This window comes from Hyla sarda, chromosome 7, assembly GCF_029499605.1.
Source record: "Hyla sarda isolate aHylSar1 chromosome 7, aHylSar1.hap1, whole genome shotgun sequence".
Classification (NCBI taxonomy): domain Eukaryota; kingdom Metazoa; phylum Chordata; class Amphibia; order Anura; family Hylidae; genus Hyla; species Hyla sarda.
The window spans coordinates 124,658,846-124,671,409 of NC_079195.1; the positions used below are offsets into that span (position 1 = coordinate 124,658,846).

Sequence of the window (12,564 nt, forward strand, 5' to 3'; positions counted from 1 at the left end):
ACTGCCAGAGTAAAAGGAAATCCCCATAGCAAACATATGCTGTTCTGGGCAGTTCCTAAAATGGACAGAGATGTCAGCAGAGAGCACTGTGCTCATGATGTCAGCAGACAGCTCTGTGTTTCAAAAAGAAAAGAATTTCCGCTGTAGTATTCAGCAGCTAATAAGTACAGGAAGGATTAAGATTTTTTAATAGAAGTAATTTACAAATCTGTTTAACTTTCTGGCACCAGTTGATAAAAAAAAATAAAAAAAAATAAAAAGTTTTTCACCGGAGTACCCCTTTAACAAAATGGGAATGATTGATGATATTAACTTCCTGTTTGTGCACATTAGTATATGTGAGGGGGGAAACTTTTCAAGATGGATGGTGACCATGGTGGCCATTTTGAAGTCAGCCATTTTGAATCCAACTTTTGTTTTTTCAATAGGAAGAGGGTCATGTGACACATGAAACCTATTGGGAATTTCATAAGAAAAACAATGATGTGCTTGGTTTTAACATAACTTTATTCTTTCATGAGTTATTTACAAGTTTCTGACCACTTATAAAATGTGTTCAATTTACTGCCCAATGTGTTGGATTATCAATGCAACCCTCTTCTCCCACTCTTCACACACTGATAGCAACACCGTAGGAGAAATGCTAGCACAGGCTTCCAGTATCCGTAGTTTCAGGTGCTGCACATCTCGTATCTTCACAGCATAGACAATTGCCTTCAGATGACCCCAAAGATAAAAGTCTAAGGGGGTCATATCGGGAGACCTTGGGGGCCATTTAACTGGCCCACGACGACCAATCCACTTTTCTGGAAACTGTTCATCTAGGAATGCTCGGACCTGACACCCATAATGTGGTGGTGTACCATCTTGCTGGAAAAAGTCAGGGAACGTGCAAGCTTCAGTGCATAAAGAGGGAAACACATCATCATGTAGGCCACTGGATATGCGAAATTGCTACATAATGATGTGTTTCCCTCTTTATGTACTGAAGCTGGCATGTTCCCTGAGTTCTTCCAGCAAGATGGTGCACCACCACATTATTGGTGTCAGGTCCGAGCATTCCTAGATGAACAGTTTCCTGGAAAGTGGATTGGCCATCGTGAGGGAGTTGAATGGCCCCCAAGGTCCCCCAATCTGACCCCCTTAGACTTTTATCTTTGGGGTAATCTGAAGGCAATTGTCTATGCTGTGAAGATACGAGATGTGCAGCGCCTGAAACTACGGATACTGGAAGCCTGTGCTAGCATTTCTCCTGCTGTGTTGCTATCAGTGTGTGAAGAGTGGGAGAAGAGGGTTGCATTGACAATCCAACACATTGGGCAGTAGATTGAACACATTTTATAAGTGGTCAGAAACTTGTAAATAACTCATTAAATAATAAAGTTATGTTAAAACCAAGCACATCATTGTTTTTCTAGTGAAATTCCCAATAAGTTTGATGTGTCACATGACCCTCTTCCTATTGAAAAAACAAGATTTGAATTCAAAATGGCCGACTTCAAAATGGCCGCCATGGTCACCACCCATCTTGAAAAGTTTCCCCCCTCAAATATACTAATGTGCCACAAACAGGAAGTTAATAGCACCAACCATTTTATTAAGGTGTATCCATATAAATGGCCCAGCCTGTACATATTGCTGAGTTGTAGTTGAGATTAAAACCCCAACAATCAGTATTACCCCTTTAATTGCGGCATGTAAAAAGTTGTGTTGTTAATTGCCATTGATGCTCCAATGTAGAATGCTAGCATCAATGGCAAAAACAGGGGGCTGAACGCCATTATAAACCCTTTGCAGCAGGTTTTTTTTTTTTGTACTAGTTTTGTATTGATAAAAAACTCAGCAAAAAAAAAACAACAATAACTAGTGAAGATGACTGTCCATGATTAATCTCAACATTTCTGCAATGAACCAGATACAATTTAGAAAATCACTCCTGCATGGAAGAACAAATCTAAGCAAAGTAAATGCCAACATTGAGGCCTTACCTTGAATCCTTACGGATGCAGGTGACATCAAGGCTCTTACAACTGGGATTGTAATAATGTCGTGAAGTTGGTTCAGCTGATACTCCTTCCTTGGCTTTCTGACGTCTATGGGTGTCCGTAGCTTTCTCATTGTACTGAGCAGGCCCTTGGTTTATAACACTTAGAAGCTTCTTCCTCTGACTTCCCTTTGGGGACAGTTGGACGTTATAGCCAATGGCATCCTGCAGTTTGTCTATCTGAATGGATTTAGTTTCCAGTTCCTTTTCCAACAGTTTGATTTTGTCATCCTTTTCTTGTAGCTCTTTCCATTTCTTCCTCAGTTCTTCTTCTAGAAGCAGCACTGTCTCCTGCAGTTTAGTAAAGGCCCCAGAGGAATGTTCTCTCCTTCTAGAGGAGAGGCAGCTATCCTCTCTCCGGGGGGCTCTGATAGTTCCATTTCCCATGCTGTTCTGATTGTACATCCCGGAGGAATGGTGCTTTGCTCAATAATTGCTACTTAGATGTCTGCTTCTCTCATGACTCCCAAAATGTTGGTTATAACAAAGTACATATGAGGATTAAATTACCATTTTTAGAATGGATGTAACGTCTTATCACAGCCTAAATGATGAGGAAAAAAAAATGATTACTAAACCACATTACTTAGATTTTAGTAAATTATGTTTTGCTGCCGTACTTGAACAGACAGCTTTTCTAATAATAGGCATTTAACAGTGTAAGAAACCAAGATTAAGCTGAGCCCACATTGCAAGAAAATGGTTTTTCAATACTAAATATGGACCCCCTGCTACTAATTTAGGGCATGTTCTTTCACTATGTCCTATCATTGTGCAAAAGTAAGAAATCCCTATTTGCAGCAGCAATATCACCCACTATTTAACAGTAGGGTTGTGTCTGTATTGGCAGGAATTCATTCCCCTTCAGTGATTTGCCCTACTGTGAATTTAAAATGCAAAGCCCAAACTAGCCTCAATATAGAAAGGTATTGATTTCTATATTGAATGCTTTGTCTATATTCAGTTGACATTGTACAAACATTGAATATAACTTGTGGTCACAAAGAAAAAGAAAGAATCCGGCACTGTCCCTTTAACCTAGTAGTTGATACCTTCAGTAGAAAAAACAGTGCTTGCAATTAAGATTCTCCTATGAGTGGTGCTACACGCCAGAGGAAACAGAGCAAAATGGAATCACAAAAGGACAAAAGCGGAGCAACTCACGCGATCAATGGGAGACGGTGAGGTTGTCAGGTCACAATCAGGCAACGAAGAAGCAAGGAGGCGGAAGATGGAATGGGGGGAATCAGGCATCGGGCCACAGCCGTATCGTACCTTGTGGTGCTTTATCAGGCCCCTGTAATATGGGCAACTATACTGCACCTAATGTGGGCAACTATACTGCCCCTAATGTGGGGAACTATACTGCCCCTAATGTGGGGGAACTATACTGCCCCTAATGTGGGGGAACTATACTGCACCTAAAGTGGGGGAACTGTACTGCACCTAATGTGGGGGAACTGTACTGCACCTAATGTGGGGGAACTGTACTGCACCTAATGTGGGGGAACTATACTGCACCTAATGTGGGGGAACTATACTGCACCTAATGTGGGGTAACTGTACTGCACCTATTGTGGGGGAGCTGCACTGCACCTAATGTGGGGAAACTGTACTGCACCTAATGTGGGGGAACTATACTGCACCTAAAGTGGGGGAACAATACTGCAACTAATGTGGGGGAACTGTACTGCCAACCTATTGTGGGGGAACTATACTACCAGACTAATGTGGGGGAACTATGCTCCCAACCTAATGTGGGGGAACTATACAAAAATATAACATTGTACTATTATGATCCCTATAACTTTTAATTTTCTATTTATGCAGATGTATGAGGGTAATTTCTTGCGCTGTGATTTATAGTTTTTATTGGTACCATTTTGGTTTTGATGGGACTTTTCAAATACAGATTGTTCTGATTTATTGTTTTAAACTTGCATACTACATATTGTTCACACAGAGCACCTTACCTGGGCTGGTTTACTGAGTGCAAGTCACATAGAGATCATGAGCAAATTGTGCAGGTCTGTTTATGTATGTGCGCATGAATGTATTTGTGTGTGTGTGTGTGTATGTATGTATATATATACACGCACGCAGCGTGAGTTTGTGCATTAGGGTGCACACCCTAATGCAAAACACTGCTCACACCTATGCAGGTTATAGTTAGATTTTGAAAAAAAGCAATTGATTGAGGGATTTATTCAGCCAAATTTTTCACCCTACAATGAGGAAAATTGGGTTCTACCCCTTTCTCTGGATCAGTCTGCATAACAGGCCGAACTTGATAGACACATCTTTTTTAGTCTGACAAACTATGTTACTATGCTTTACCTTAAAGGACAACTGTAGTGGTACACATTTATATATGCACATGCCCGGGCCTCAAAAATAAACAAAATAAACTCATACATACCTTCCTACGAGCCCCCGTTGGTCCGGCATAGGCTTCACGGTCCAGCAGTGCTGACGTCATTCCACTTCCTGGGGACGGGGACGCCGCAGAGCCGTCGGCGTCTCACCGGCCGTAGCGATGTCCCGCCCCGGTCGGTGATAGGCTGAGCCCACTGTCATGTAAGGAGCTCTGGCCAGCTTCTTATGAACACTGAGATGATGTCGTCAAGGTTGCCCAGAATACTTTGCAACTAGCAGCAATATCACACCACAGGTTAGCCAAGCTATGCTTTCATTATGTTGCATACTGCTCCCAGGCTAATCAGGAGACAGCATAGGGGTGGGTCTAAGAGACTGATAAAACCCTATACACTGCATTTTCACAGCCATCTTGGTTAGGGAGCTACGGACTAAGCAGTGCACAGAGGAACTTACTTTGGAACTCCTGTATACTACTACATGGGATAGTCTATGAGTGAGGTAAGGGTTAACATGTCACTTGATTTCAGTTGAATCACGTTCCCTGTATGTATATAGCTCCCAGAATATCCCACGTATGGTAACCATGATTAAGGTGCTTAGGTGTCAGAAACGCGTTGGTGTTTCGGAAGCTGAGAGTTTGTCTGTACTGCATGGGTTTGAAACAGGGGTCAAGTCCATGAAAAAAAATGTGTGGGAACTCACCCAAGATTTCTAATACACACCCCATCCCACCCCCCAGTTTCCTCAAAAACAAAAACAAAAAGTCCAATCTAAAACTTGACATCCTGCACGGTTCCAGGCTTCTTACAGGCCGCAGGCATACAGCTGCCTGCGGTTTATAAGAGTTTAGTAACAGGGCAAGACTCAGTCACAGATTTTAACTGTATACACATTTTTTTTTTTTTATTTTAAACAGGTTAACCCTCTGTGTTATTTTACTAGGGGGCTGTTCACATCACCATTTAAACTGACGCTTTGCAGCACTGTAAAGCACAGCGGACCACATTTTTTTGTCACACTAAGTAAACATATACATGCAGAAAATGGACTAAACATAGACACTAGCCCTTGACTATGTTTAGGCCACTAAAGTAAATGGGGGCATTGCCACTACACCATAGTATATGTTGACAGAATATAGACCCTAAGTGTAAGGTTAAATCATATAAGACCATATATATAGTAGCCAGAGAAGGAGAGAACAGGGGTAAACTACTGCCACCTACCCCCACTTCTACAGTACAAATATTTCAACATACGATGACCATATAATGAATAGATATCAGCTGCACACAGGCTCTGCAGACCATATAAGTGATTACATACAGTTACATCAGGTGACTCATGTGACGTCTATTCTGATCAGAGTCGGTTACTTTCCTTTTTCTTCTCCATCTGTCCCAGAATGTCTTGTCGATTAATTCCAGACACAACTCATCTCCACAGAACCCGGAAGACAAACATTTTAGGCTCCGCACTTTTCCAGCATCTGTAGTGCCCCAAACAGTAATAATGCCCCCTGTAGAGATTACCAGCCCTCCTGTAAAGCCCCTATATGGCAGTAGACCCCGACCGAAATTAGTTACCATCACACTCCGACTCCACAGTAGTGGCTGTTCTGCTCCTCATTGGTGGGCAGCGGAGGGCCCGGTGTGTTTTAGTAGAAGCACGTCTATTCCCAGCAGCTATTGCCCTGTTAAAGTGGTAAAGGGCGGCTGCATTCTGCTGCATGTGGTGGTGGTTGCCCTGGGTGACTGTCACTCAAGTATACACACTAACAAAATTACCTTTCTGATAAACTGTAACAAACCCTTCATAGAATTAAGGACACATCCAATTTTGGCCTTGAAGTCACATAAAGTTAACTTTTTTTGCATTTTGAATTTTTCCTCCTTGCTTTCTAAGAGCTATAACTCATTTTGCCAGCCACTTATTGCCAGGCAATTGTAAAAACCCGGCATGGATATCATCTGTTAGTATTACAGAATGGATTGGATCCTTCCACTAGTGCGTTAGTGGAAGGATCCAATCCATTCTGTAATACTAACAGATGATATCCATGCCGGGTTTTTACAATTGCTACCTATGTCAGGTATTTTATCATGTGACCATTGAGTCTCTATTTTAAATTTGCATGTTGGTCTGTTGAACTTAGTCTACGTTTAAGCTCAAGAGAGAGCGAAACGCGTCAGATTACTACAGTCCTGTGATGTCTGTTTCCTTGCTATGGCATGAATAAAAGCAATCTTTTAGAGCATACCTGGTGCCGGACAATCCTTCCTTTCCATTATATGGTCTCCTCATGCTTCAGCCACCTCCATGCTATGCCATTCAGACACTATATGGTCTCCTCATGCTTTAGCCAACTCCAGGCTGTGCCATTCAGCCACTATATGGTATCCTTATGCTTAGCCAACTCCAGGCGGTCATTCAGACACTATATCGTCTCCTCATACTGATGCCACCTCCAGGCTCTGTCATTGTGCCGCCATGTGACTCCTTGTAAGATTTGGTCCTTTGTAACCACACACCGGGGCCTGGGATATTAAAATTTGGGGGCGTAATCTTAAATTTCTAAATCTTCCATTTCAATTTTAAAATTCATCTTTTAATCTTTGGGATTGTGAAGCCCTATTGTCATTGTGCCACCATATGATCTTCTTTTGCTGTTGGCACCTTAAGTTTAACTTATAAAATTTTAATATATCTAAAATCGTCAATTTAAAAGTTCAAAAATATCTTTAATCTTCTCTATTGTGAGGTCTTGTCAGGCTGTTGCCACCTCCAGACTGGGTCGTTCTGCCACTATATGGTCTCCTCATGCTGCTGCCAATTCCAGGCTGTGTCATTCTGACAGATTATGGTCTCCTCATGCTGCTGCCACCTTATGGCTCTGTCATTGTGCCGCCATGTGACTCCTGGTTAGATTGGGTTTTGTGATGATACAGTATTAGTTCAATGTAAACACCGGGACATTACACTTGGGAATCTAATATAAATCTTAAATAAAATAAAAAAATCGATGTAATCTTTTCAATACTGAGGCCCTATGGTTGTCTACGTCACATTACCTGTGGGATTATCACAAGAATCCAATGAAACAGCTTGGAGCGATAACAACGAACCATAACTTATTAAATTAAACATTCGCACTTTCATAATCAGGGGGCGCTGAGAGGCAGGGGCTGGAAAAGGTGGTATGTCACCTGGCGGAGGACTGCCAGCTGGATGCTCACCAGAATGGGTACTCAAAAATTTTTAAATAAATTCAAATAAAAAAAATTACATAAAAAATCTCTTTATTTTCTTCAATTTTGAAACCATATAGCCTCCCTGCTGCCACATCGATGCTCTGCAGCAGTGATTCTAATAGCAATGCCTGTAATCTGCTTGTCATGCTGAATAACAGTATTATTTCACTAACACTGCACATTAGTGCATGTTATGACAAGGCAAAGTGCTCTACACACCCTATTGAGACTCTCTGTAGGCCAGGAATAGCCGTTTTTTTTTTTTTTTTAATTCAGCAAATCAGCCGAATCAAATTTTTCAAATGTTCGCTTATCTCTACTGCCAGCATTGTTGAAAAAGAAAGACAAAGGTTTGCTTAATAAATCAGGCATGTATCTAAGTGGAATTTAAAACTTCTATGCCTGATGCCAGTACTAGATTACCCCTGTTGTTCGCTGGCAACAGCAACCACTAGTCCACTACTGCCTGCTGTAGCAATGCTATTGCAGTGTGTTTTTAAACAAGCTGTCAGATTACTGCATGTCGTCGTAACTTTGACATTAACTTAGCCTTAAAGGCACTTTAAAACTACTTAAAATACATTCCTAGGTGACCTAACAGTGTTATACAGAGCTTTAGGCTAGGTTCACACTATGGAATTTCCGCCTGCAATTCAGCTTTGAAATTGCAGGCAGAAATTCCGCTTACTAAAATATAGTATAGTGAATGGCTTTCCGTTCACAAATTCACACTTTGGAATTTGTGAAGCGGAATTTGTGAAAGGAAAATACGCTTTAAAATTTCCGCCTGAAAAATGGCGTTGCTCATTCTTCAGGCGGAAATACTCGCGGAAAACATTGCAGTCTATTGGAAACTGCAGTGTCCGCGTGGTCCTAGTCGATTCAGTCGGCGCTTGCCGCTCTCGGAATCTCTGTGCGGAAATTTTCTGCACCGAGATTCCGTAGTGTGAACCTAGCCTTAGAGTATACACAGGTTTTGATGGTCGTTGCGGGTTCGGTTACAACTTATTTGCAACAATCAAAACTTTTTTGAAAAGATCTACAAGCCCAGCAAACCAAACATCACAAACTTATCAAATATCTGTGAAATACACAAAAAAAGCACACAAGATTAGTCAAAGGGGAAATTTAGGCAAAATAGTAGCATACTCGGGGATATTCATCAATTTTGCCTGTTGACAGTTTTTTTTTTCACTTTGGTTTTCGTGGACATGCACCAAATTTATCATTTGGTGCAAGTTGTTAGTAATTTTGGCTCAAATGTTGAAATCAGCTGTTCACAGCGCCTTTTACACAGAACTTACTGCCACAGAGGACAACGTATTTTACCTTGTAGAGCAGCCATTTCGGAGTCCCTCCTGCAGTATATCAGCAAGCGACGTGAGTTATTTTCTTTTGTGGGGTTTATAGCCACCATGTGAAATGGATTTTATTTTCAACTTGAGTATTTTTTTATTTTATTTATTGGTTATTTAGTGCAGTGGTCTTCAACCTGCGGACCTCCAGATGTTGCAAAACTACAATTCCCAGAATGCCCGGACAGCCGTTGGCTATCCGGCATGCTGGGAGTTGTAGTTTTGCAACATCTGGAGGTCCGCAGGTTGGAGACCACTGCTTTAGTGCTTACCTTTCCTGAACCTGTGTGGCCATGTCCAATGCTGACTCAACGGAGGGTGAAGGTCCCTCAGAGACAACTATGTCGCAGGATAGTATTGAGCAGCCCTTTTTAATGTATTTTGTCGCCTTTACATTTTCTGACATTGCTAAGTGTGTTTTCCATGTGCAAAATTTCTTGGCGGGGATTTGCACCCAAAAAACGGGATTTGCACCAAAATTGCGCCAAAGATCGATTGGCGCAAATTAGGAATTACTGACTAAAGTTAAAATCACCCACAGGACTGTGTGATTTTGAGAAAGTTGTAAAAATGACAGTGGAGAAGATGCGCCAAACTTTGGCGCAAAAAGACGCTGCGCCAAAGTATTGTGCCAAAGTTACGTGAAAAAAACACATAAATCCTTTGATAAATAACCCCCACTGTGTGTATATATATATGTGTGTGTGTGTAACGTAAGGAAGAAGTCTTTCATATTTTAGAACTACTACATGCGTGGGAAGCACAAGACTGCAAAGAAATAAAGATATGCTTTCAAGGCACTCGGCCAGCTGCACTGGGAAATGTCAGGCAGTTTAACATTGAGACAGATTAGAATGAATGTTCTTGAAGCTAGTCCTGTTTGTTCAAGAACCTTTACTGCCCTTTGCATTTTGCCATTTACTAATAATTTATATTGTAGAAGGAAAATGAGGCAACATACCAACTGAACAAAACTTTTTGTCCAATTTTCAACCATTGTTGTACAAGTGATTTTTTTCTCCAGTAGGTAAAACTTACAAATTAATATATCTACTATAGGCACACAGTGTAGCTATGAGGAAGTTATATGACAGGTGTGTAAATAGTTAAAATATGGGAATGAGGAGAACGTAGGATTACATAATGGACTAATTCTTCTGCAATACTTTACATTGTGACATTATAAATAATTTCCATTCTCTACATTTTGGAAATAGATTGAACCACCAGAGTACTAATGCATCATCTGGTAGGCCTAGGGATGGATACAATAATGTGCCCTTCAAATCAAAATCTGGAAAAAAAACATTTAGGAGGTTCTTATTAAGCCTCTCCCGACGCACAGGTTTTCTGTCCAGCGCACAAGTTCCCAGGCATCCGTCTCTATATAAAGTGAGCACCCATACTGAAATCTCTGAGATTTTAACAGCAGTTACTGTAAATCCTGCGAGCAGGGGTGGGCACATCCCCCGTGCCCATTAGTATGCCCCCTTTTTGCTAAGCCATGTCTCTAGTGAATGTGCCTACAAAAATGGCAAAACTTCCAAAAATGATCGCAATTACCCCCCTTAGAACTGATTCTGGAGCCAACAGTTTTCAGTTTTTCTATTAGGGGTAATGTTACAAATGTCCTAATATGAGGAACTTATTGGAGATATGTACATTGATATCAACGTTTACCAATAAATTTAAAGTGAAGGTGTACATATGGTTGGTCAAGGAACCCTAGTCTGCAAATGTTACATTATATCAGCAGCTTATGGCACATCTGGTGCAGGGGCTTACAAACTACAACAAGCTTGGCAAATAATTGGATATCATAGCAACAAGTATAGAAACACACAGAAGCACCAAATTGCACATTTAATTTCAAGCTATTACAATTTCATCTAATTAAAAATATGAACAAATAGTGGTAATCCAGTTTTAGAAAATTGTATTTAAATGATTTTCATTTCAAGATATATCAGTTACTAATGTAGTAGTTTCATATATTGTACTGGCTTCAGCAAGCTTTTGCATGATTCAAACTTGACAGGAAGTTGTGTAGTCCTAATTATCACCATGCATATAGAAATACATGATCTGGCACAGCAACATATAAATAAGAACCAGGTCACACTTATCTTGGAATCAAGTTGATTATAGTGTGGAATCTCGGGGCAATCCACAATGGAGGGTGCTCGGTGGGAACAAGCAGATCCACAACAAGCAATCTCTGAACAAAGTAGCAGCACAACTCTCTAAAGTGATAACTCTTCTTTATTCAATACATTACAAGGGAAAACAAGACAAATTCAGAGGCGACAGCTGTTTTGTATGATGTCCTTACTTCTACTGACCCTTACTTCTACGAAACGGCTGTCGCTCACTGTTCGACTCTGAATTTGTCTTGTCCTCCCCTATTATATATTGAATAAAGATGAATTACCATTTTATGGACATGTGCAGATACCTCCTTTCATTTTCAGTGTGTTTTCTCCAGCTCCCCAGCTCCTCTCACTCTGCTGTCTCAGGGACATTTATTGGGACATTTAAGGTAGTATGAGGTGTTTTTATAGTATTCTGTCTTGTGATGAACAAAGCCACCGACAGAAGAGCAAAAAGGGAATAAGCATCAGGAGCTGCTTTGGGTGGGGAACTGGTAGGAGTGGGAAGAAAGTTGGTAGGGTGGGAGGACTTAAACATATATCTAAGGAGAGCTGACAGGTCCTAGTACCTATATTTCCCATGATATAACTATGATAGAACATCTTTTCTTAGAATTCTGTACAGTGCCAGTCCTCTCATACTTTCCGGTAATGTATGAATTAAAGGGACGTTTTCCTACTCAGCCTGACATTATTAGCCCTCAATGGACTGTCAGACTGATCAGGGGCACATCCCAACCAGTCACACCCAGTTGTCAAATAATTCATCCATTTCTAGGAGGAATAACAAAGGATTGACACAAATTTCTAAGTAAATTGAAACTAAAATACTGTATACGTGAAAATATATATTACCTCTTTAACCCCTGGCTGCAAAACGCAGTTAATAAATGGTACTGCAGCATGGCAGGGTTATGAAGCGAGCTCAGGAACTGAGTTCGCATCATACCCGCATGCTTCTGGCTGCTATCAGCAGCCAGGACCCGTGCCTGATGCCGGACATCGCCATTCAGGTAGATGTCTGGCATTAACTCTTTAGACACGGCGATCAAAGTTGATCGCCATGTCTAAAGTGAAAGTGAAAGCTTCCCGGCAGCACAGTCGGGCGGAACAGGACCACTGCGGTGAAACCGCGATGTCCCAATCAGCTAGGACACACGAGGAGGGTCCCTTACCTGCCTCCTTCACGTCCGATTGCTGAATGACTGCTCCGTGCCTGAGATCCAGGCTGAAGCAGTCAAGCGGCGATAACTCTGATCAATGCTATGCTATGGCAATGCATTGATCAGTGTCTGCAATATGTATAATGCATGTTATAGTCCCCTATGGTGGCTAGAACATTGCAAAAAAAAGTTTTAAAAAAGTTAATAAAGATGATTTAACCT

General features: G+C 41.2%; 1 protein-coding gene across 1 annotated transcript in view; it reads right to left on the reverse strand.

The window, feature by feature from the left end:
* LOC130282437 (cGMP-dependent protein kinase 2-like) overlaps positions 1–12,564 on the reverse strand; it is a 201,128-nt gene that overhangs the window by 120,192 nt on the left and 68,372 nt on the right. The window contains exon 2 of the mRNA XM_056530692.1: positions 1,989–2,588. Within this exon, the coding sequence (XP_056386667.1) occupies positions 1,989–2,449 (461 nt within the window). The 5' untranslated portion in view covers positions 2,450–2,588. The remainder of the gene's footprint in view (positions 1–1,988; positions 2,589–12,564) is intronic.